The sequence below is a fragment of the Magnolia sinica genome, chromosome 18 (assembly GCF_029962835.1).
Source record: "Magnolia sinica isolate HGM2019 chromosome 18, MsV1, whole genome shotgun sequence".
Taxonomy (NCBI): Eukaryota; Viridiplantae; Streptophyta; class Magnoliopsida; order Magnoliales; family Magnoliaceae; genus Magnolia; species Magnolia sinica.
Window position 1 is genome coordinate 54860957 of NC_080590.1, and position 27269 is coordinate 54888225.

Sequence of the window (27269 nt, forward strand, 5' to 3'; positions counted from 1 at the left end):
ACCCTTTGATGTCTTCCCCTACTGGTTGTCGTGCGGTTTATATTGAAAGAATGCAACAATCAAACTTTTAGGTGATAGGGGAGTGGTTATGTAATTTTGTGGGGGTGGGGGAGTCGAGGGAGACGAGGGAACTCTTTAAAGGATCTCTCACCAATCCTATTTTCCCTTCTCTGCCATCTATACTTTTGCTTGGTGCTAATAAATTTGCATTAGCACTCACATATATATGTTGTGCATGTGTGTGCATGTGCGTGTTACCACTCAAATACATATGCAAGTTATAGGTATGTGTACTACCACTCAAATACATACATGCATACATATAAAAGTGTTATCACTCAAATACATACATGCATACATAAAAAAGTGTTACCACTCAAATACAAATGTTATGTCTATGCGTGTGTCTCTGTGTTACCACTCAAGTACATAAATACATGCATACATAAATAATGTGTATATATATGGGTTTTGCTCACGTACGGCACACGGGGTGACCTATTGTCGATCTGAACCATTCATTCATTCCTAGAACTAGGAGCAAGCCATGGTGGAAAAATAATGCCAATCGGGTTAGCCTAAGCTTCCGATCGCATGAAACTGGACAATCAAGATTGTCTAGAGAAACAAAATAGGTTCAATCATCTTAAAACATCTAGTAGATAGATCCCACTTTCTACTTCTTATGATTCTAAAGTAACACTTTGATTTGATGATTCTAACCATGTGATTTATGGCTCGTAAACAACAGACAATTGTAACAAATTGGCCCCATTCAAAGAGTTAGGATCATCCGATCAGCTTAAATGAATGAATGGTTCCTATCAACAATAGGTCACCGTGTGCCATTTAAAAGGTTTGGAGACATTGTTAATGTCCTCATGAACGTGGAAATGTTAGCAAAACCCTACACACACGGGATCTCAAGTCCAACCGGTTGGGCCACAATTTACGGTCCATCCAACAGTTAACTTTCAACCTTCCATGTGCGATATCCAATCCATCCAATAGGTTGGGCCCACCATGAGGATTGCTTTATGCAAAAATCAGCCACATCTACTTATTGAGTGTACCACACCTGTATCTTGCTATTTAGCAATGGCTAGACATTGTTTTCTATGATATGGCTCACCTAATGAGTAGATGGGGCTGATTTTAGCAGTATGTGATCCACATGATGGGGCCAACTTATTGGAAGGTTTAGATGTTGCATTGACTTAAAGTTGGAAGTATACACAAATGCTCTCCAAGTAATCAGTTGTCATGGGAACTTCGTGAAAACTTTTGATACGTGATGTGGGCACATGAAACCCCCAAGGCTAACTTTTTTTGCCAGATCCAAAACTCTGGTGGGCAGATTTCTCTCTCTCTCTCTGTGTGCGCGCGCACATGCTACACACGTGAATCCACTCTAACCATTTAGAGCCTGAATCATGGATTAGCCTGAATTTGGGCCCTAGCCCTAACATGGTGTAACACATCTGAGGGTTGGACTCCGTTGGAGTGTGTGTGTTACACGTGAATCCACTCTAACCATTCATGCCTCACCGTGCTACACACGTGAATCCACTCTAACCATTTGGAGCATGAATCATGGATTAGCTTGAATTTGGGCCCTAGCCCTAACATGATGTAACAAATCCGAGGGTTGGAATTTCAACAACACATCATGGTGGGACCCACCATATTTGGCTTGAATGGCGTGCAAGGTGGGGGTGCATGAATGCGTGTGTGTGTTATGATTTGCAATTCGATTCAATTCAGCACTATGAAATTTTTATGAAAAAAATAGACTCGTAAATATTTGGATTGTAAATTACAATGAAACTCAAGCTTTGATACAAAAGAATACGAGGAGAAGGCAATTCAGGGGGAAAAAGCCTCTTGCAAATTACAATCTAACTCAGAAAGAAGGGCTCTCAAGCCTCTTGCTCCAAGAAATGAAATTTCTTTCAAAGTCTATGAAAAGTCATTTCTTTCAAAGTCTATGAAAAGTCATTTCTTTCAAATTCTATGAAAAGTCCTTTCACAATCTTCAGAACAAGTATTTATACTAAGCCCTGCAACTACTCAACAACCTTATAACAAACTCCGACAAATTTCATAACTAATCTTGTGATTAATTGCCCAAGGTTCTAACCAGACACCCCTACCTACCTACCATCCACCCACAAGAAAATGTCCAAAACACCCTTAGGATTCCATCAATTTTTAACTTCAAACCAGACAAGCGCTGGACACATGTATGGCCCACAGTGTCGTCCGACCTAATTGATCTCAGCCCTCTATATAGGTCAGGCCCACCTGCACTGCATCACTCATGCTAAAATTTTTTGTTGTCAGACACATACCCAACACCCAAAATGTATAGTATATTTGAGGAAAAAAAGAAACATTTTATCTTCTTTTTTGCAGCCTGTTTGGCGTTGCTTCTAGCAAGGGCACAATTGATTCCCAATAAACAATTCTCTGGAATTGTTTGTTGAGAATTGCTATTCAAAAGTACCTCTCAGTAAACATGTTAGGAACACGCAATAATAAAAATCAAAGTGATTTGAAAGGACGATGGATTTTACATTGTCCTCCTTTAGTGTGGCTTACTTGGATTTGGATTGGGCTGAGTTTTGGCTCGAGCGGTGAATATGAGGAGGGAGGCCTAATGGATGGAGTGGATTGCTCAAGACTGTGGGTCCACAGAGATTGAGTTTTGAGAGAACAAAGCGGATTTTACCTTATTCCCCTTTGTGTGGCTCACTTGAATTTTGGATTGAGATGAATTTTGGTTTGTAAGGTCAATATTTGAAGGCAAACCTGATGGACAGAGTGGATTTTACAAGCTTACCGCAGAGTACCCCACAGAGCTCGGGTTTTAAGAAGGCAGTGGATTTTGCATTGTTTCCCTTAGTTTGGCTCACTTGAAGTTTGGATTGGGCTGAATTTTGGTTTGTATGGTGAAATATGTGCAAGACAAATCAGATAGATGGAGTCATTACAAGATAAACAAGATGGGCGCACAGAGCTCGGCTTCTACATGCATAATGTACGACATTGAGAATTCCCCTCTATCAAATTGGAGAAAGAAGCCCTTCGAACTAAATAGTAGGCACAAGTGCATTTTTGTGGGTGCACGAAAATGTGCTTGAGATAATATGTACTGCACACATGTAAGAGATCAGGGCCATTAAATCAGGCAGGGTCCACTGTAAACTTGCCAGGGACCGAAAATAGTGTTGATCCTGTGATCAGAAAGAATGAAATTTTTATAATGAAAAGAAGCCGTCAAAAGAAAGTTTATCAGTCCATATGTAAAATACATGTGTGGCTCACTCGATTAATGGCCAGGATCCTAGAAACACGTGACGTACCTACAGATCTAGAAACATGTGATTTAGACAAAATTGGTATCTTTTGACCAATATATGGCTCATTTCATCTTGGTGAATTTCTGAGGTCAATACAAGCACCCAAAAAAAAAAAAAAAAAACAACTCAGTCATTGAAAAGATATTTTGGGTGGGTGTAACTAACCATCCATTCCCACTATTATACATATTCTTACTTATCTAGATATACTGTCTAGATGTTAATGAACAAATATCTTTCAATATAACGTTTAACTGATGGATATGCCATCATGTTAGGTTTTCTGAGATCAATCTTTGATGGTGGCACGTCTCTAAATCACATACGTCCATATGAATCTAACACCATGCTAACATATAAAATTGGAGAAGTGGCAGATTACGAACAAAAAAAAAAAGATGATGCATCAATGTAGCAAAAGTGGGATACCAGTTCATACTAGACTAAATACTAACAGAATGGAGAACCATTCAAAGGTGTACCTGTGAGTAAAAGCAAGTAGGAGTCTCCCGGTCGCCTGAGGAAAGCTATTGTTTGAGCAACCCTTTCCAAGCATTCCTTACTCTGCCACCAAATTAGGAAGCGTAAAATCATCAACCACGTGTAAAAGTAATGACTGAAGTTTGATGAAATGAAGGTTATCAGAAACAAATAGGACTACAAGCATAAACTATAAACCACATCTAAAAAAATTGTATCCATTTCATCTCTGCTAACCCACTTCATTTAGGCTGCGCGCTTGGAAGTTCCCAATTTCCATGGCCATAGGCTAGCACCAAATTGAACAGAGAAATTGTCAGGATCTTCCCATACATATCCCACTCGTGATTTGCGGTGGTAAAAGCAGGAAAACAAAAGCCCACTTAATTCAGGTTCGTTTCACAACCCACCCCAAACAACAAACCTATGTTGTTGGCCCAGAATTCCAGCCAAATGTGATTTGGCAGGGCAACCAGACACACCTTTATTTGGCCTATCTGGTATGGATGGGGGTGAGACAAGATCCAAACACGACTGTGAGATCATCAGTCTTTATGCCTGAAGAACTCTTTCATGCTCTTTTTATTTATCTTTATTGTAACCAAAATTTCAATTTCAATTTTTAGTAGCTTCATATGAATTTTTGCATTGGAAGAACGGTTACCTTTAGCTCTTGCAAAAGTACGCCACAAACTCCACACTCTCAATCCATTCTCACGTTTGGGCTGGTTTAGTAGCAGGGGTATTTAATGTGAATGAACTCTCATGCATTCTTTCAGTTGGCTCACTGGTACGGTGTCTCACCTTTCTCCATACCAGAAGAGGGTCAAGTCCTTTTATGCCACTTTTTCTGGTTATGCTTGACATTCGAGTAGTTACCCTCTGACTGGCTCGTTAGTGTGGTGTCTCACCTATCCAGAAGAGGATCAAGTGACTCAAGTCCTTTTATGCCACTTTTTTCTGGTTACGCCTGACATTTGAATAGTTACCCTCTGACTGACCTATCTAGTAATGCATCAAAAATGATAACATGTTTCATTTTCTATCTTCTTCATGCTTAGCAGTTTGCCTGGAAACTGCCCCAAGAAGACCCTACTTTGCTCAATGTGCCTCTGGGCAAGCATGTAACAGAGGAGATGGGAATCAATACTGGATGAGATGTGTTGGCGTGAGAGTGGTGTCTATGTGAGCCTCTGCCATGGCCAGTTCCAAGGGCGTAGGTAAAAGAGGAAGGTTGATATTTGGTGGGAAACAGATAGTAGAACTTTTGCTAATCTACCATTTAAAAGCCAAACCCAAATTGCTGGGAGAAAGGATAAGATGATCATAGATGGGGCAGTAAGCACTCAATTAGAAGAAAAGGGAGTAAGCACTTCAATTAGAAGAAAAGGGAGAGTTTTTAGAGCTAGGTTTGGATTTTCTGATTGATCAGAAACCTGGGAGACATGGGGCCTGACTAAAAGAGAAGAACATGTAGATGAATGTGCTGCTTAGAGACAAGACAGAAACATGCTCTGGCTTATCAGGAAGTCAGAAGATGCGTGAACTGATTAATGGAGAAATTGTAGATGGAAATGTACCATAGAGACAAGACAGATATAGTTCTTCAGTTGATAGCCTTCAGAGAATTGAGGAACACGTGAATTGATGTGTTCCGCAGAGAGAAGACAAACAAGAACCAACTAAAGTAGAATTAACATGTAGATGGATGAATATCATTCATCCAAATGATGATAATGATGATGATGCCACGTAGATGGATGTGCTCCTCAGGAGACAGAAACATGGTTCTGGAGTTCCTTCAGAGAATTTAGGGACTCTTCATTCTTTTATATACTTACACTTTTAATGATTTATCCCCTCACATGATAAACAACTCTTTTATTTTTATTATTGTTATTACTATTATTATTATTTTGAGAAGTCTGATAAGAACAAATGTAGAGATGCACGAAAGATGGGAATGCTCCAAAGAGAAGAAGACTGCAAGGACAGATAGTCTCATGAATAGACTAGATGAGAACAGCACTTAGAATAGAGGATGTACTGAGGAGAACAATACTGGGAAATGCTGCAAGGAGTAAGGAGTGATAGTCCCCTGAATAGACTAGCAGAGAACAAGATTTAGATGGATGTACTCTTCGTCCCATAATTTCTTTTCCATGTGAGTTATGTAACAAGGACACTCCATTTCAAATAATCGTCATGTCCAACACCTGTGTTGGGCACATCCCGACTCTTCTATCAGGAACAATCTTCATCTTCTACCTTAATCTAGCAGTATTTATGCACTTCATATAGTTCTTCGTGTATATTTTGTTATGCACGTACAATTTCTCCCAAAATAGCTGGGACAAGGCTATGATGATGATGACGATATACACTTATCTGTACCTTATGAATATTTCAAGGAAAATTAATATAATATTACATTTTTACTATCATTATATATGAACACACTCACACATGCACACATGTGGGAACAGTAGCGATTTACAAGGTCCCCATGTTGGACACCCATCCATGTCCTACTCTGACAATCATGTCTATCTCCCAGCTACATGACACGTGGGATAAAAGACTAAATCTTCACTGACGTCAGTGTGTGCGTGTGTGTGTGTGACTTGGGTGGGTGTTATTCGGTGGGTGTGCATTTCTTTCTTTTCTTATCAAACATTGGTATGCACTCTTACCAGGTAAGGAGGATCTGCAACAACAACTTGATAAGCATGCCTCAATGCTGGTGGCAACTCTTCTGGGTGGTTATAGTCATAGAATGTAAAATCACTTCCGTACTGCTCAAAGCGCTTGTCATACTCAAGTAGTTGCGCTGGGACGTTAGGATCAATTTTCTGAAATCTCAAGAAAGATACAATTTATAAGCAAAAAGCATGACAATTAAAATAAATCCTCAAATATGATAAATAATATATTAAAATAAGGCAGGACACTGTGATCCCTGCTTGGAAAATGAACTTACAAGCTTTCATTTGCAAGACAAATGGCTCATGCATGGTAACAAACCACAATGCCTCCCTTGTCTGGTTAGTCCCATTGGGAATATAGGGGTCGGCTAATCCCCCAAGGACACCTACATGCAAGCACTTGTGTCAATTTGTGCCATGTGTGACATATCCAAGCATGGTATTCTAAAATGGTTACATTACAACCATAACAGCTGGATATACACGTTTGAACTCCATAAGAAAGCCCAACAAAAAAGCAAGCCAGTAAGCATCACAAAAACAGGTTGCAATGACTCCTATTTCTCTGTTTTTATTTTAAATTGATGACAATTCAAATTTCATTACGAGAGGGAAATATTAAAAACAAATATCCATTAAGATAGTGGATACAACATACGAGGACCCAATAGACAGACTATTACAAGAGTTACACTTCCTTTACAAAAGAAATAGACAATGGAATATTCTCTTAGAACATGATTGAAAATGACCGTCAAAACTGAACATCTTTTTACAATAACACTTATCATAAAAGCTCGCTTCCAGGGGGCCTAATTCCTTCTAGGTGCCCACACAATAGCACTCCTAGAATCTCCTTCAATGACATGGGTACCAAGGAAGTTTCCAAAGAAGGGATGCTCACACTTTAATTGCCATCAATCTTGTAGAATCTGCACCACCAAAAACCGATGGGCTCAAAAATGTTTACTTGATTTCCCTTTAGTGATTAAAAAACACTCCCATGACTCCGGACTTAATGTAAATAAGAATGTCGTCAAAGCAAACAATGACAAACTTACCCATAAAAGGGTGTAAAAACTTAGTCATGACGTGCATGAAAGTGCTAGGCGCGTTTGTGAGACTGAATAGCATAATCAGCCACTCATAGAGACCGTCCTTTGTTTTAAATGTCATCTTCCATTCATCACCAAATCGGATGTCAATTTGGTGGTATCCACTACGGATATCAATCTTGGAGAAGACGCTAGCACCTGCCATGAAGTCTAGCATATCATCAAGCCAGGGAATGGGGAACCGGTACTTCACTGTGATTTTATTAATAGCTCGGTTGTCAATACACAAACGCCAATGCCCATCTTTCTTGGGAGAAATGAGGCTTGCACAAAACGTGGGCTAGGGCTCTCTCGGATTTAGCTTTCCTAGCAACTCATCAACTTGACACTTCAACTCGATGTGCTCGATAGGACTCATTCGATATGCCAGTAAACTAGGTAAGGATGCTCCAGGAACCAAATATACAGCACGGTGAATATCCCACAGTGGATGCAATTCCTCACGCAGATCATCGGGGACCAAATATTATAAGTCATGCAACATAAATTCGATTTCATCAAGAATAGGCTCATCCTAATAGATAATAAGTTCATACACCCGTTTTGTGACTAAAGCGAACATTACACATTTCTCCTTATATTCTTCCTCGAACATCCATGTGGTGAGAACACGGGAGTTGAGCAACCGATATAGACGATGGGGGCGTAGATGAAGTGGCAACATAGGTTGCAACGAGCAAAGATGGATACGATGACCTCGCCATAAGAAAGCATACGTGTTAGCCTCACAATCACTTTGTACATTTTGGTCAAACAGCTAGGGTTGATCGAGAATTTTTTATTATTATTATTTTTTTTTGTTAGTACACCCACTGTCAGTTCACACTTCACTGTTAGCCACCCCCATATGGGAATCGATACCAAGACCTCAATGTTGAAACGAGGTATCTTTCACTCAGTCTACCACTTGAGCTATGGATCAGGTCGATCGAGAATGATGTGCGCGACATTCATCAAAATTATGTCACACCATATGTCATTCCAATAGATGTCAATTTTAAATAAAGAACACCAAACACCTTCAAGTCATAGGAATGGCAATGTCATCAACCCGCGTAATCTTCTATGGTTTTGAATGCCTTTCATTTAGCAATTTGAGCCTATCAATTACTCTTCAGAGACGATGTTCATTGCACTGCCACCATCAATGATCATGTTACATAACTTACCCTGGCATTTTTACCCGTGTATGGAAAATAGTGATTCATCGTTAATCTTCCTGTTCCTCAGTGGTGGTAAGGAGGCAACATATGATAAGAGTAGGGCCTTCAACCTCAACTTCGACTATAATTTCAATAAGAGGGTCCTTTGGCTATAATGTTGGCTCTGCATATAGTTGTTTTATCTCAATGTGCTCATTGTAATACTCAGGGCCATCTGGAAAGTAGGGGTCATCTTCATTATCGCAGTAATGGAGGTTCCTGACTTGCGAACACTCATTAGAAAAGTGTCTTATCTGTCCAAAATGATAACAGTCAACACCCCGCCATTCTCGCCAAAGGGGAGGATTAGGATTAGGGCCTTGGCCTCTAGTGTTATGTCCTTACAGTGTTGGTTGCCTTTGATATGAATTTTGTGGCGGAAGGCATTACAAAGGTTCTGACTGCTTTATAAGCAGAGTATAAATCTATGGGCGAGACTGAAAAAGGTAGAGAGGTGATCGGTATCCCTATGGTGGAGTTTGGTTAAGATGTGGATCTGGACCTTTTCTCGCAGAAGATTTCCCGAGCCAAAGCATCGAAGAGTATGCTATCGTAGCTATTATTCAACTCAAGAAGACTTCTAATGAACATCATTAACTAACTCGAAATCATACATGATCATCTCGTGCTAGATCTCTTAGCGTAACCCTACCTGATAGGGGTTAGCTATCACACGGTATGTCTCTACAAGCTTACAATGGATAGAAAGCTCATTGAACTTCTCATTATAGTCATTCGCCGATAAAGTTTCCTATTTGAATGCAATGACCTCCTGGAAAAGAGTATCCATGTAATCCAAAGGCAAATACTTTCCAGCTTCTCTCATGTCAACCCACCTAGTGATAGTACTCATGATGAGATTATTATCGTCAATGCTTCACCATCAGATTCTTGCAGGGACCTTTAGCTTGACCTTGACAAAAGTCACTCACTAGATATCATCCATGTTGTATCATGTAAAATAATCTTCAAGCATTGTAATCCAGTCGACAAATGCCTTTGCATCAAGACGACCGTGAAGGTCTGGAACTTCAACTTGTACTTTCTTACTGATATCATCTTTCTTGGGTGTCTCTGTAGAGGCTTCATAAGCTCTCTTGGCAAAGAGTCGTTGCATGAAGTCATAAACAGACTCCTGGGAGCCCGTACCATTTTGATTCAAAGAAGGTTTTGGTTGGAACCCTTATTGTGAATTTGGGTCACCATTAGGATCTTTGATGGGATCAAGTTGCTCTCCACGTAGTTGGTCAACAGCAATTTCCACACTAGCTACCCTTGCGAATAGCTCGGCAATGTAATTGTCTCATTGTTGATTGATAAGCCTCCCTTGATAGATATAACCACCATGGGTAAACATCGTATCAGGGGGTGATGTCGGCAAAGTAATAGGTAGAATATAGGGCGATTTCTGGTTTAGAATAAAATATTATTAATGGGCTGAGATTCTAGGCTTTAATGGACTGAAATAGGGTTGGATTGGGACTACTAATGGTTTGGAATTTTGGACTTTTAATGGGTTGTAATAGGGGGCTAGATTTAGACTAGAATATGGCTGATTTTTAGGGTTTTTAATGGGCTGGAATGGGGCTGATTTTTGGGAGTTTTAATGAGCTGGAGTACGGTTGATTTTTTTGGGTTTTAATGGGTTGGAATAGGGCTGATCTCTGGGGCTTTCAATGGCTTGGAATAAGGTTTTTATTTTTCTTTTACTTTTTCTTTTTCCTTTTTTTTAATGGGCTAGAATGTCAATGATTTTTTCGGGTTTTAAGGGGCTGGAATGGGACTTATTTGTTTTGCTTTTTTTTTTTGGCTGATTTTTTTTAATGGGTTGGAATATATTTGGGGGTTTTAATGGGCTGGATTATAAAGGGTAGATGGCTGCTAAAATTTTGATAGTCCCTCCTTGTCAATTGGACTTTTGGACTTTAAAAAAAATAAAAATAAAAATAAATAAATAAATTGAATAGAGGGATAGGAGGGATAGATGCAATGAAGTGAATATAGGAAAATATGCAGAATTTTATGATTAAAGAACCTGAAAACAAAATATCAAGATTGTCGATCCATTACTTCAACCCAACTATTGGGACCCACTATGATACCAAACTGACGCAGCCGGCTATAGGAAGGATATACCCAAACGTAGGTACTTTCAACTAAGCACAAGAATCAAAAACAAAGCAAAAATAAAAACTAGAAATTTTTGTTCTTTTCCAAGGTGCCTTAATACTACTCATGCCAGGCCCTTAAATAAGTAGATAAGGAAGATTCATAATGCCATTGACAACCAACGACTTATTAAAAGAATGGAAAAGTAATAAAGAGATGTGCCTAAGGGAAAATAATGAATTCAAAAGATTTGCCGAATTCGTTATTACATAGCTAATTGATTGATTTTTTATAGCTAACTACCTAAATACAAGGCTTGGACCTCCTTACTAATGGGCCAACTGTGGGGCTGGGGCTTAATGGGCCTGGGCCTGGCCCATGGATATAGGCCCAGTTCAACCTACATCACTTTTAGAGCTTTCAACTTCGACCGATTCACTCCTTGCTTGTTCAATTCTTGGTCTCCATTGCACATGGGCAAACCATCTAACTCTACTTCTCATCTTCTTACCTATTGCAACTACTAATAAGTTCCCTCAAGTGCATTCATTCCTAATTCCATCCCTGTCTTGCCATTCATCCATCTCAACATCCTCATTTCCACTATGCTCATTTAATGATAAATGACTAGCATATCATTTCATACAAAAATTTATAAATGAAGATTCAATTAACTAAAGCTAAGATTCATCCAAAAAAAAAAATTTGAAGGCCATGTTTGGTTGCCACTTAAAAATGAGTTCATCTCATTTTACATAAAAATAACTATGTATTAGAGATTTCAACAAGCATTCAAAATAATCTTCATGATCCATAATGACTATAAACTATGATCTCTAATAGATAATTATTGTGAACTAAAACTAGGGTTATGACAAATGCACGCACATGGAGTGAGGAGGGTATAAAGAAAAGGGAAAGACTCTAAAGGAGAGAAAAATAGGAGACAGAGGCGGAGTGAACGGTGTTGAGTTGTAAGGATATTTTGGGTGTATTTGTTTAATTTTAGTATGTGTACATGTGTGTGAGGGTACTTATGTCATTTCTTATGATAAGACATTTTTAATAAAATAAGGGGGAGACGTAAGAGAGTGTTCACACTTTCTCATTTTTCCCATTCTCTTCATTTTCTACTTCTTCATATCTTTTCATTATACGTTTTCTATCTTTCATCTTGGTATCGGAAAATCAAGATTGTCATAGGGGTTTAACAGAGGAGAATCAAAGGCAACTAGAAGCATTGTCTACAGGTGTTGATATCATTTGACCGTATTGCTGACGTCAGCAGTCATACAATCAGGGTGGTCAAAACGGAACAAAACCACCACCACCCGGATTGTTTTGATTTATCATAGTTTTTTGTGATTTTTTTAGATTTGTTTTGAAGCCATCTAATGGTGTTTCAAGGTGGTCCACAAAACCTTTGAAAAATGAGGGTTTCGGAACAAATTGGATGGTTGTGATCCTATAAGATAATTTTCAGAATCAAGGTTAGTATTGTTTGGTTTGGTTTTTTTTTTTTTTTGGAGTTAGATTGGAAGCAGTCTTATGTTGATCAGATCACTGTGGAGAGAGGAATCCCAATTTTTCAAACCTAGTGAGTGATGTCTCCTAGGGTATTTTGGGTGTTTTTAGTTGGAGGTATATGGAACAGATCAAATTCATATATCCTCTACTTCCACATTAATCTGACGTTTTTTTGAAATATCTGGCTATATGAACACCACTTAGCTGTCTTCTGGTGTAATTTGTGGGGGCCGATTGGTGTGTAGCTAAGCCCAAGAAGAGCCCGGAAGCATTGTTTGAGATAAAGAAATCTTTTTTGCCAGTTGGAATTGACGTTGTTCATCTGCAAGAATGTCGAACAGCAGTAATATTAAGGTTAATTCACATTCCACTAGAGGTTCATCCCTAGATAATTTTGGAATATAAATGATGATGGTGAAATTAAGTGGCCTCAATTATTTGCAATGATCACAAGCCGTGAAGATGTTTATTGAGAGAAGAGGCAAACTTGGATATCTGACAGGAAAACCAAAGGAACCAGTATTCACTGATCCCTCTCATGATAAGTGGGAAGAAGAGAATTTGTCGATTATAGACTTTTTTGGTCTATTCAATGAAGCGATGTAAGTAATGAGTTTATGTTTCTGAAGACTGCCAAAGATATTTAGGATACTGCAGCCCAAACTTATTCTCAGGTACAAAACTTTGCTCAGATTCATGAACTACGATAGAACATTGCTCATCTTTGACAATGGGAGAAAACTTTCGCAACCTACCTTGCAGCTTTGAGGCGCATGTGGAAAGAGTTGGATCTCTATGATCCATATGAACCAGTGTGCACTTAAGATGTTGTGATGTATAAGAAGAAGGTAGAGAGGAATCACATTATCAATTTTCTGACTGGTCTGAATCCAGAATTCGAGTTTATCAGAGTACAGTTACTTGGACGAGATCAATTGCCCCTCTTTGAGTCAGGTATGTGCACACGTCCAGATTGAGAAGAGTACGTTGGCTTCAGCACAACAATATGATAATGTGACTGTAGAAAAATCAACCCTTGCATAAAGTGTTGGTTTCCATACGGCAGATAAGGGGTTTGATAAGAAGCCTATCAACGAGAACAAAGGATTTGAAGTACATACATTGTGGAAAGACCGGTCATGACAGAAAGCATTGTTGGGAAATTATAGGTCGACCACCCAGATACAATTGTAAGAGGGGTACATCTGCAGCCAACACAGCATCTACTACAAAAGAGTCCACATCCACTGGCATCACCACTCCCAACTCAGTCTACTCTTATTGAAACCCCTCTAGGGGCTAATCCCTCACCTAGGATGGTCTACGTGTCAGAAGATGAGTTGGAGCGCCTGCACCATAAAGTATCACAATTGGAAAATCCATCTACCACAATTTATGCTCACACAAGTATACGTGTGTCTGCATTTGATAGGTCCCAACAAATATTCAAACGATAAAGTGATGTTTTCTCTTAGGGTGAGAAAGTACCGCAAGGTTTGGATAACAATTAATTACTTGATAATTCATTGACAACTGTTGGCTGCTTAAATAAGCAAAGCCGCATACAAAGCAAACCGAAACAAAAGGAAACGAGAAACTAACAACTGGATGTAGACACACGTAAAGCCACACATGCAAATGCACGTAAAACAAAACATAACTGCATGAAATAAAAGTGACGTAAATAACGCAACTACTGAAGACCCATTTTCACGTAAAACTCTCGACTAGAACGACCCAGTCCCTCCCGCGTTGCTTCACGTGCTTTAATGGTTCCGTCTACTTCCTACTACGTTGCATGCATGCTGCATGCAACGATCTTTCACGTACAGGCTCATCCCAGATATTTGGGATTCGGCTTATGGCCACTCGCTGATCGTCGTGGCCTATCAATACCTCCCCCACCCAGTGGATCCTTATCCTCAAGGTCCAGATTCGGAAACATCTCCCGTAGCTTGGCTATTAGCTCCCACGTTGCCTCCTCGGCTGGAAGATGCTTCCATTGCACTAAGCTTTCTTCGACAAGCTGGGTTCCTTGTTTAATCCAGCGGTAGTCTAAAATAGTTTGCTGCTCCAATATGACTACCCCTTCGTCGGTGAAAGGTGGTAACTCAACTTGTTTAGTCTCATCAATCCCTCCGTTGACCTGGTATCGTTTAAGTAATGATACGAGAAACACCGGGTGAACGCGTGCCTCTTTTGGTAGCTGTAATTTGTATGCAACAGGTCCGATCTTCTCTAGAATCCGGTAGGGTCCATTAAAACGGCTAGCGAGTTTCTGATGGACCCGTTTGAAGACCGTTTGCTGACGATATGAATGCAGCTTCAAAAGCACCCAGTCACCGATGTTGAACGCGATGTCCTTTCTCTTTTGATCTGCCAGCTGCTTCATTCGATTCACCGATCTTTCTAAGTTGGCCTTCAATTGTCGTAGCAGTTCATCTCGGCTCATGAGTTGTTGGTCGACTTCATGTACCAGTGAAAGCCCTTCATTGTACGTCGTAATGGAGGGTGGCAACCTTCCATACAGCGCCTGGAAAGGGGTCATCCCTGTCGAAATATGGTATGTTGTATTATACTAGTACTCAGCCCAAGGTAAATAGGAACACCATTTCCGTGGCCACTGATGAACGAAACACCGTAGATACTGCTTGACGCAGCGATTGATGACTTCCATCCGGCCGTCCGTCTGCAGGTGGTATGCGGAACTAAGCTACAGTTTAGTGTCGGACATCTTGAAGAATTCTTGCCAGAAGTTGCTAATGAAGATCGGGTCCCGATCACTAACAATGGACTTGGGCATCCCGTGGAGCTTGATAACGCCTTCCACAAATTTTTCTACCACATTTTTTGCAGTAAAAGGATGGCTTAGAGTAAGAAAATGTGTAGACTTACTAAGTCTGTCGACAACCACCATGATGGTATCCCTTCCTCGCGAAACCGGTAATCCTTCAATAAAATCTAAGGTGATGTCGTCCCACACTTGGTACGGAATCGGCAGTGGCTGAAGCAGCCCAGCTGGAGCCAATGTCTCGGCCTTTATTTTCTGGCAAACCTCACACCCCTTGACATAGTTTTGCACTGCTCTATGCATAGTTTTGCACTGCTCTATGCATCCCAGGCCAGTAAAACTGTTGTCCCAGCTTTTTGAACATACGTAAGACGCCCGAATGACCTCCCACCCTGGTGTCATGCATTTCGTGTAACAGTTTGGCCCTTAAGGCGGCATCATTCGGAACAATGACCCTTCCTTTGTATAGTAATAGCCCTTGGCGCCATGTATATGAACCTCCAGGTTGTTCTGTGGTCACACGGACCTTTGACTGAATGTATTAGTCGTCTTCTGCAGCTTTTTTTATTTCCTCCCATAAGCTAACCTGCGGAAAGAAAATATGGTGAAGAATGGGACTGCCCTGTTTTCGAGAGAGAGCATCAACTGCACAGTTCTCACGGCCCAGTCTGTATTTGATTTCGTAATCGTAGCCCAAAAGCTTAGCAACCCATTTTTGTTGCTCCGGAGTTGCTATTCGTTGCTCAAGAAAATATTTGAGACTACGTTGATCAGTCTGAATATAGAATTTTTGGCCTAGAAGGTAAGGCCGCCAGGTGCGTATGGCTTCGACGATAGCCAACCTTTCTTTGGCGTACGTCGACCAGGATTTCTTGGTCACTCCGAGGGCTCGACTCATGTATGCCACTGGTTTGCCTTGTTGAGACAGGACTGCTCCAATTCCTTTCCTGGATGCGTCCATTTCAATAGTGAAAGCATCGTTGAAGTTTGGCATGGCTAATATAGGAGTGGTAGCCATGGCCTGTTTGAGAGCAAGAAAGGCGGTTTCAGCTTCTCCATGCCATCCGAATTGGCCTTTTTTGAGAAGATTGGTGAGAGGCTGAGCTATAATGCCATAATCTTTGACGAACTTCCGGTGATACCCTGTCAAACCTAAAGACCCACGTAGTTCCGAAATTTTAGTAGGTCGAGGCCAGGCTACCATAGCAGCAATTTTATTTTCATCCACCTTCACACCCTAACTAGTGATGATATGCCCCAAGTACTCCAATTCTTGCTGCCCAAATGCACATTTGCTAGCTTTAACAAAGAATCTGTGCTGCCTCAATATTTCGAAGGTCTGCCTTACATGCACTAAATGTTGATCCCAATCCAGACTATAGACTAAAATATCATCAAAGAAAACTAATATGAATTTTCGAAGATGATGCCGAAAGATGGAGTTCATGATAGCTTGGAATGTGGAAGGTGCATTACATAAGCCGAATGGCATAACCAAGTATTCGTAATGTACATTATGTGTTCGGAAAGCAGTTTTATGGATATCACTTGGTTTAACTCGTACCTGATGGTATCCCGCCCGCAGATCAAGCTTGGTAAAATAAGAAGCACCGTAGAGCTCATCCAACATATCATCCATGGTGGGGATCGAAAATCGGTCTTTAATGGTTGCGGCGTTGAGCGCGCGATAATCTGTACAAAAGCGCCAATTCTCATCTTTCCTTTTTACCAGCAATACAGGTGACGAGAAGGGGCTAGTACTGGGTCGCACAAGCCCGGATTGCAGCATATCTTGGACCTGCTTCTTGATCTCATTCTTTTGATAATGCACATACCTGTAAGGCCAAACATTAATCAGTTCGGTTCCTTCCTTAAGGGCAATGCCGTGGCCTACCTCTCGTGTTGGTGGTAAGCTCGAGGGTTCTATGTACAAATTTGAGAATTCCTACAATATCTCCTGCATGCTTGAATGAATATTCTCTTGTGGTTCCGTATGGGCAACCTGTAGGCATAAAGCAAACAGAGCATGGCTAGGATGAATTTTTTTAGTTAACTCTTCGATTGATGCCGCTTGGATATTTTGCCCGTCGATGCCTACCAATCTCTTGGTCTGGTTTTCCCACATGAATTCCATGGTTAACTCCCTCCAATCACACACCACGGAACCAAGGAGCTCAAGCCATTGAATTCCCAAAACTACGTCCAACCCTGTGAGAGGTAATGAATAAAGGGTTATGCAAAAAAAAGTGCCCTGCAATTCGATTTGTACCTCCTCAAACCTCCCTTGGCATCTGAGATTTTCTCCATTAGCAACTCGGACCGTGAGGCTTTCCGTAGGCACCACCAGTAGACGCAACAGATTGGCCATACGCTCACTAATGAAGTTGTGAGTCGATCCGCTATCGATTAACACAATGACATCGTGGGCACAGATTCTGGCAGCGATTCGCATGGTTTTTGTTGCGGTCCATCCCGTTAGTGCATGCAGCGTAATTTCGGGTTCAGGAAGTCCTTCGTGATTTTCTCCAGCTGGATATTCTTTGGTGACATCGTCGCATAACAGGTCGCCATTATCCTCATAACCCTCCAACATGAGTATCCGTGGTCCCTAACATTTGTGTCCTGCAGTAAAACGGTCATTACAATTGAAACATAACTTTTGGGCTCGTCTCCGCTGCATTTCATCCCAAGAAAGTCGCCGCACAGGAATAGCAGGGGCTGGTGGTGCTGCTCGATGAGTAGGGGGAAGAGCTAGGGGAGCTCGCGTTGGTGGTGCAAGCCTTACAAACCTCCTCTGTCTAGCAAGTTGATCATCCTTCATTCTTGCTAAACTGATGGCTTCTTTTAATGTCTAGGGCTTAAACATCCGTATACCATCGAAGATGTCCGTTCTTAAGCCGCCCATAAAAGTTCCTACAAGAGCTCTTTGCGTCCATCCCTGTACTCGATTGCCCAAGCGCTCGAATTCCCGTTGGTAATCACGCAAAGAACCAACCTGCCTTATCCGCGAAAGGGCTTCATCAAAATCTTCGCACTCAGAAGGCCTAAAACGAGCCCAGAGTTTGTCTTCAAAATTTGCCCACGAGAGAGCTCGTCCTTCTTCTTGGAACGTCCTGTGAATCCACTGCCACCATTGGTTGACCTCTCCTTCCAAGTGATAGGAGGCCAAGGAGACTTTTTGGGCTTCGGGAGTATTTTGGAACTCAAAAAATTGGTTCACACGAGTGAACCACTCCATCGGATCATCTCCTGAAAATCGAGGAAATTCAAGCTTTGCTGTTTTGGAAGATACCACCAACCGTCCCCTGTCGTTGCCTTATCGGTGATGGTTGTTGTGGTTGGGGTTCTCCTGGTTTGCAAGCAAGACATCGGAGAGGCGGTTGAGAGTTTCTTCCACATGACGAAGCCTATCGGCCATGCCGAGCTCCATCCTGTGTAGCCCATCTTCTAGCTGCTCAATACGCTCTTTATTGGTTCCCATAAATAACTTGGCTCTAATACGAATGATAGGTCCCAACAAATATTCAAATGATAAAGTGATGTTTTCTCTTCGGGTGAGAAAGTACCGCAAGGTTTGGATAACAATTGATTACTTGATCTCTTCAGGTGAGAAAGTACCGCAAGGTTTGGATAACAATTGATTACTTGATAATTCATTGACAACTATTGGCTGCTTAAATAAGCAAAGCCGAATACAAAGCAAACCGAAACAAAAGGAAACAAGAAACTAACAACTAGACGCAGACACACGTAAAGCCACACATGCAAATGCACGTAAAACAGAACATAACTGCGTGAAATAAAAGTGACGTAAATAACGCAACTACTGAAGACCCGTTCGCAACTGAAAACCCATTTTCACGTAAAACTCTCGACTGGAACGACCCAGTCCCTCCCGCGTTGCTTCACGTGCTTTAATGGTTTCGTCTACTTCCTGCTATGTTGCATGCATGCTGCATGCAACGATCTTTCATGTACAGGCTCATCCCAGATATTTGGGATTCGACTTATGGCCCCTCGCAGATCGTCGTGGCCTATCAGCATTCCACACTGTTACATTTTCTTCCTCCACTTCTCCATCATGGATCATTGATTCCGGTGCCTCAGATCACCTAGCAGGTCTATCTTCTATTTTTTCTAATTACTCTATTTGTTCTGGAAAAGAAAAACTTAAAGTAGTTGATGGTTTGTTTTCTTCCATTGCCCGAAAAGGAAATGACTCTGTTTATCCCAATTTGTCCCTTTTGTGTTACATGTCTCAAATCTTGCATCTAACTTGCTGTCTACTAGCAGGATAACAAAATCCTTGAATTGTAGTGTAACCTTTTTTCCCACTCATTTTGTGTTCCAGGCTCTACATTCAAGGAGGACGATTGGGAGTGGCCGGGAATCTAATGGCTTATACCTTCTCAAGACTCCGTCAGTTCAGCCTATGGCATATCAATCCTGCATTGCTAATAGTGGTTCCGTAGTAGCAATAAAGACCAGTTGTTTCGTTGGCACTTCGTTTGGGACATTTATCATTTTCATATATGAAAAAATTGTTTCATGGATTATTTAGTTCTATTTCTGTTGAGTTAAAATGTGAAGTGTGTGAACTTGCAAAACATTGTCATAGTTCTTATCCATTGAGTTCTAATAAATTCATTCTGATGTTTGGGGACCTTCTCCCACTACTTCTCTTACTAGTTATCAGTATTATTGGTATTTCGTTTCTTTCGTTGATGATTGCACCCGTAGCACATGGGTTTATCTTATGGAATCTAAAGATGAAGTTTTTTTCATCTTCAAAAATTTTCATAGGATGGTTTGTACTTAGTTTGATTCTCATATTAAAATTCTGCATTCTGATAAAGGGGTGAGCATATTTATTCTGGACTTAAATCATATTTACGTGATCATGGGATTGAACATCAGACCACTTGTGTTGGTACACTAGAACAAAATGGAGTGGCAGAGCAAAAGAACCGTCACTTCCTAGATGTGACAAGAGCATTGTTATTTGGTTTGAATGTCCCAAAGACTTCTTGGTCTAATGTTATTCTCCCTATGGCTTTCCTCATAACTTACATGCCTTCTAGTGTTCTTAGCTTTAAATCTCCCGTTCAGGTCCTCATCCTGATGTAGGACATGAAATTCAAGTATGATGTGCAAGATTTTTAGGCTTAAGATCACGTTAGTTCAGAAACAATTACACAAATTCCATATCCCACGTGAAAGTCCAAACATTCAATTAAGGGGAATCTATGCGGGTCCAGGCCTACACATAATAGGGCTGGATCAATAAAAATTGTGAACCAAATGATACTCAAAGATAAGAAATAATCATCCACACATGCATAGTAATCAGTCCATAATCCAAAGGATCCAAAAATTCCAATTCGAGGAACCCTAGGGTGAGAAAAGGGGCATAAAATTGGAGATTTGAGTAATTTAGGGTTAGGTTTAGGAATTTTAGGTGAAAGCGGAGTGAAAGAGATGAGAGAAACAAACCAGAGAAGTACCGCTGGCCCAGACGCACGTGCGTCTGATCCCGGCCGCACGTGTGTAGGGCCCATTATTCAGAAAAAAGCCACCTTGGCCCTGGTCGGCCAGGGATGGACTCCAAAACCCCCAAATCTCAGCTCAATCCGATGTACAGTTTGTGCGTGGTCCTCTGCCAAAGTTTCAGCCCTCCTGTAAGGCCAGATTCTGAAATTCTGTTGTGGGGAGAAGAATTGCTGCAATAGATGATTGATTCAAAGTGTAGATGATGAGGTGAGATGAGAAGAAGGGATGGTAAAAGATGGGTAATAGAGATGGCGATGGATGGGGGCGAATCGGGATAGACGTGGCTTCGCACCACGGTAGTTAACCCTTCGATGAAGGGAGGGTTTTGGACCCAATTAGGCTTCACAACTCAGAGAGTAGGAAAACGTAGAATTTTTATTAATCTTCAATTAATCAAAAGAACTACAAGGGGTGCCTATTTATAGGAAAACCTATACCCCAAAACTCGCGCCATGTGCGCAACCTATTACTTGGCGATGAAGTAAACTAAAATAAAAACCAATCAAAGAAATCTAAAGCGTTCATGATGTTCTAAATAATATAAATAAGCAAAACCTAAAGTATGAACTTAATCCGACTAGTGGGCCACGATCATGAGATCCCATGGTAGGGCTTTTCTTGATTGTCGGGCCCACTCTTTTGAATCAAAACTTTGTCTCCTAACTAGGAAGTCCTCCCTGGACGTCGTCATCGATCCAAATCGACGGTGGGGTCCTCCTCCTTCTGTCGTATGTGCATGGGGGGAGGCGTGCGTGCGCTTGATGTCCCCATCAATTCTCCCCGACTGCGAAGATTTCGCCACTAGCGAAATAAAACTCCTGAACCGCTCCAGGATGTCAGGATGAAGTCTCTGAAACTCCTCCTCAATGAGTCATGTGTTTTCTGAAGCTAGGCGTGACATCCATTTAACCAGGTACTTCTTAAACCCGCCGTCCGATGTTGAAACTATCTGACGGACCAGGATATCCTCTATTTCCTCTCTGGGTGTGTGAAGGTTAGGTATGGGAGGCAGAGGCTGGAAAGAAATGTCAGGAAGAGTAGGTATGGGAGCTAGAGGCTAGGAAAATAGGTCGGGAAGGGTAGGTATGAGAGGTAGAGGCTGGGAAGAAAGGTCAGGAAGAGTAGATATGGGAGGTAGAGGCTGGAAAAATGGATCGGGACGGGCAGGTATGGGACGTAGAGGCTAGGAAAATGGGTCGGGAATGGGCCATGGTTCAAGGGATAAATATGGAGAATCAGGATGGGTGAGCGAAGGGCTGGACAAAGTATCAGCGGTCTCCTGAAATGTAACTAGATCATCCACATCAAATGTGAAACTAATTCCCATGGAAGGTGGAAGATCTACCTCATACACACTAAGAACGTTTCGTTTTATAATTTTGAAGGGTCCAGCGCTACGCGCGTGTAACTTACGAACGGCCCCTAAAGGATACCGCTCGGGCCTGATGCGGACCATCACAGAGTCCCCAATATTGAATTCTTTGAAACGTTTATGCTGGTTTGCAGAAATTTTGCAATATTTATTACTAGTAGTGATCTTCTGTTTGATTTCTTGATGCCATGAATAAATGTGATGCATAAAAGACTCTATAGGCTCTGACGGCCTGTAGGACAGTGACATACGGACAATATCGATAGGTTTCTCAGGTTTATAACCAGTAATGACTTCATAAGGACTAAGACCTTTGGACCTATCGACAGAACTATTAAACGCAAACTCGGCTGTAGCTATTACGGTGTCCCATGTTCTAGTGTGCTCTATATCCCTCTTAGGGGGAGACTCATCTGGTAGATCATCAGGATTACTCATCCACTACCAGAATGCCCTCAGTGGGTAACTCTACACTAGCCTCTGGTACACTCTCTCCAGCCATAAGGCCGCACATGTTGTTCCCCTCAAAATAGTGGTCTTGATGTCCCTCACGGGGTGGGTGCACGCCCATAACTGATTCCTTAGCCAACCTCATTCATTGGTCTATCCTCCTGGCCACCTGCCTGAGATTGGACATCCACCCCAATGGTGGGGTTTGTCCTGGCGATAGTCTTTATTCGGGTAATGCGCACATCAAGTTGATCAAAGCGTTGGTCTATATGTTGTTCCCAACGCTTACCCAAAAACTCGATTTTCTGGGACAGTTTGTTTAGTGACTCTAGCAGTTGCTCCATGTTTAGTGTAGGGTGCAAGCCAAAATTCAACAATATAGTTGTCAAAATATAAGAAAGTTTTTTTTTTTCTTTTTTTAAGAAACAACCTAATTTCTAAAAACGAAAAAGGAAAGTTTCTGAAAACAAATTAGGAAAGTTTCTAAAAAAGCAACCTATTTTCTAAAAACGTAAAAAGGAAAGTTTCTAAAAACAAATTAGGAAAGTTTCTGAAAAACCAAATTAGGAAAGTTTCTAAAAAAAGCAACCTAGTTTCTAAAAAGAAAAAAAAAAGTTTCTAAAAAACAAATTAGGAAAGTTTCTTAAAAAAAGCAACCTAGTTTCTAAAAACGAAAAAGGAAAGGAAATTAGTTTTTAAAAACAGATTAAGAAAGTTTCTAAAAAACAGAAAAGTAAGTTAGTTTCTAAAATAATTCAAGTAAGGGGATAACAGAAAATTTCAGCAGCTTATGTCAGGGTTTATGGACCTCTAAACAGTCATATATGATGGGAATTGTTGCGTAATGGACATAAACAACTAAACCCTAAACATGTAATGCATTCCCCTATAAGAACCCTAAGCTTTGATACCAAATTTGATGTAGGACATGAAATTCAAGTATGATGTGCAAGATTTTCAGGCTTAAGATCACGTTAGTTCAGAAACAATTACACAAATTTCATATCCCACATGAAAGTCCAAACATTCAATTAAGAAGAATCTATGCAAGTCCATGCCTACACATAATAGGGTTGGATCAATAAAAATTATGAACCAAACGATACTCAAAGATAAGAAATAATCATCCACACATGCATAGTAATCAGTCCCTAATCCAAGGGATTCAGAAATTCCAATTCGGGGAACCCTAGGGTGAGAAAAGGGGCATAAAATTGGAGATTTGAGTAATTTAGGGTTAGGTTTAGGGATTTTGGGTGAAAGCAGAGTGAAAGAGAGGAGAGAGACGAACCAAAAAAGTACCGCACGCGTGGACAACAATAATGGCCCAAACGCACGTGCATGTGATCCCAGCCGCACGTGTGTGGAGCCCACTATTCAGAAAAAGGCCACCTTGGCCCTAGTCGGCCAGGTGGACTCCAAAACCCTCAAATCTCAGCTCGATCCGATGTACGGTTTGTGTGTGGTGCTCCACCAAAGTTTTAGCCCTCCTATAGGGTCAGATTCTGAAATTCTGTTGTGGGGAGGAGAATTGCTGCAATAGATGATTGATTCGAAGCGTAGATGATGAGGTGAGATGAGAAGATAGGATGGTAGAAGATGGATAGTAGAGATGGCGATGGATGGGAGCGAATCGGGATAGATGTGGCTTCGCACCACGGTAGTTAACCCTTCGATGAAAGGAGGGCTTCGCACCCGATTAGGCTTCCCAACTCAAAGAGTAGGAAAATGCAGAATTTTTATTAATCTTCAATTAATCAAAAGAACTACAAGGGATGCCTATTTATAGGAAAACCCTATACTCCAAAACTCGCGCCATGTGCACAACCTATTACTTGGCGATGAAGTAAACTAAAATAAAAACTAATCAAAGAAATTTAAAGCGTTCATGATATTTTAAATAATATAAATAAGCAAAACCTAATGTATGAACTTAATCTGACTAGTGGGCCACGATCATGAGATCCCATGCTGGGCTTTTCTTGATTGTCGGGCCCACTCTTTTGAATCAAAACTTTGTCTCCTAACTAGGAGGCCCTCCCTAGACGTCATCATAGATCCAGATCGACGGCGGGGTCCTCCTTCTGCCGTACGTGCGTAGGGGGCGGCGTGCGTGCACATGTGCGCTTGATGTCCCCATCACATCCCTAGTCGTCTATCATTTCCGATCCCTCCTAAAGTCTTTGGTTGCATGTGTTTTGTCCATATTCATGAACAATCACGCACTAAACTTGATCCAAAGGCTCTCAAGTGCGTCTTCCTTGGGTACTCTGCCTCTCAAAAAGGGATATCAATGGTATCATCCTACTTCTCGGCGTCGGCTCGTGTCTATGGATGTTACATTTCATGAGTCTGTCTTTCTTTGCTTCTTGTGGTGCCTCTCTTCAAGGGAAGAGTGTTGATGGTGAAGAGAGGACAAACTCGTTGTTTCTTCATGTTCCTGTACCACCATATGTATTTTACATAGTGGTACCATTATGATACATGCTCTAGTGATACCATTAGCTTACAGGATATGAGTGCACCTGCTAAAGAGTTACAAGTTTACACAAGACGGAAACCAAAAGGAAAGCCAAAGGAGGACCAGCCACCCCAGGAAAGTCCTTCCTTGGATGCAGATACTACTGTTACTCCTATTATCTCATCTTCTTCTCCTAATCTTGTTAGTGTGATTGATAGTACTAATGATCTCAAACTTCCTATTGTTGTTCAAAAAGATAAATGTTCTCTTGCTCAATATCCCATGACATATTTCATTTCTTATCAATCTCTTTCACCATCTTATCATTCTTTCCTAGCTTCCACTTCCTTTGTTTCTCTTCCTACAAGTGTTTCAGATGCTTTGTCCAAACTGCAGTGGAAAGAGGCTATGTATGAGGAGATGAAAGCTCTAAAAAAGAATGGAACGTGGGACTTGATAGACCTTCCTAAAGGGAAACATCCAGTGGGATGTAAGTGGGTGTACACTATGAAATACAAACCAGATGGATTTGTAGACAGACATAAAGCCCGCCTAGTTGCCAAAGGCTACACGTAGACATATGCTATTGACTATCACAAGACTTTTGCACCGGTGGCAAAGATGAACTCTATACAAGTACTCCTATCTATGATTGCAAATTTGACATGGCCACTTTATTAGTTGGACGTGAAGAATGCCTTTCTTCATGGTGATTTGGAGGAGGAGGCATACATATACCTCCAGGTTTTTGTATCCTAATACCCATGGAAGGGTTTGCAAGCTAAAGAAGGCCTTATATGGTCTCAAACAATCACCTAGAGCATGGTTTGAGCGCTTTAGTAATGTAATAAAAAGGGTTGGCTACACAGAGTCAAGCAAATCATACTTTATTCATTAGACAATCCCAAGGGAAGACAGTGGCTCTCATTATTTATGTAGATGATATAATGGTAACTGGAGATGAGGGGGAGTAAATTCTGAAACTCAAGAGGTACCTTGAAAAGGAGTTTAAGATTAAGGATATGGGCAAACTAAAGTATTTTCTTGGTATAGGGGTGGCATGTTCAAAGCAAGGCATCTTTATATCTCAAAGAAAGTGCCTCCTAGACCTTCTGAAAGAAACCAGTAACCTTGGAGTAAAGCCAGCAGATACTCCAATTGAACAAAATCATAGATTGAATAATGAGGATAGTCAACAATTAGTTGATGCAGGGCGGTTTCAGAGGTTAGAAGGCCGACTAATTTACTTGTCTCTTACTCGGCCAGATATTGATTATGTAGTGAGTATTATTAGTTAGTTCATGCATAATCCAAGAACAATATACATGGAGGCAGCTCATTGGATTCTTATATATCTGAAATCATCTCCTGGAAAAGGAATTTTGTTTGCTAGACATAGTCACTAAAGGGTTGAATAGTCACTAAAGGGTTGAAGCCTATACTAATGCAGATTAGGCCAATTCATTTAGTGATAGACAATCGACTTTTGAGTATTGCTCCTTTTTTGGGGGGAACTTAGTCACTTGGAGTAGTAAGAAACAATCTGTTGTGGCAAGATCTAGTGCAGAAGCAGAATTCAGATCCATGGCTCATGGTGTATGTGAGCTATTATGGCTTTGATCTCTGTAATCAGAATTAGGATACAATACTCCAGGACCAATGCATCTATACTGTGACAATAAGGTTGTCATAAGTATTGCTCTCAATCTTGTCCAGCATTATCACACTAAGTACATCAAGGTGGACCGGCATTTCATAAAGGAGAAGCTGCGGGCTAGACTAATTTGTACTCCTTACATTTCTACACAACTTCAATTTGCAGACATTCTTACTAAAGGAGTTTGCAAAGCTAGATTGCTTGAAACTTTAAGCAAGTTAGGCATGATAGATATTTTTGCACCAACTTGAGGGGGACTTTTTAGTTGTAAAGGTATTTTGGGTGCATTTGTTTAAGTTTGTGTACATGTGTGTGAGGGTATTTATGTCATTTTCTTATGATAAGACATTTCCAATAAAATAAGGGGGAGATGTAAGAGAGTATTCATATTTTCTCATTTTTTCCCATTTTCTTCTTCTTCTTATATTTTCATTCTAAGTTCTCTAATAGATAATTGTTATGACACGTGCACACACATGGAGTGAGGA

The 27269-nt window shown here is 40.8% G+C and overlaps 1 protein-coding gene across 1 annotated transcript in view; it reads right to left on the bottom strand.

Moving 5' to 3' along the window:
• Nucleotides 1-27269, bottom strand: part of LOC131232441 (uncharacterized) — a 32328-nt gene that overhangs the window by 2960 nt on the left and 2099 nt on the right. Inside the window, exons 2-3 of the mRNA XM_058228666.1 lie at nucleotides 6536-6694; nucleotides 3845-3926 (exon numbers count right to left, since the gene is read on the bottom strand). Coding sequence (XP_058084649.1) covers nucleotides 3845-3926; nucleotides 6536-6694 — 241 coding nt within the window. The remainder of the gene's footprint in view (nucleotides 1-3844; nucleotides 3927-6535; nucleotides 6695-27269) is intronic.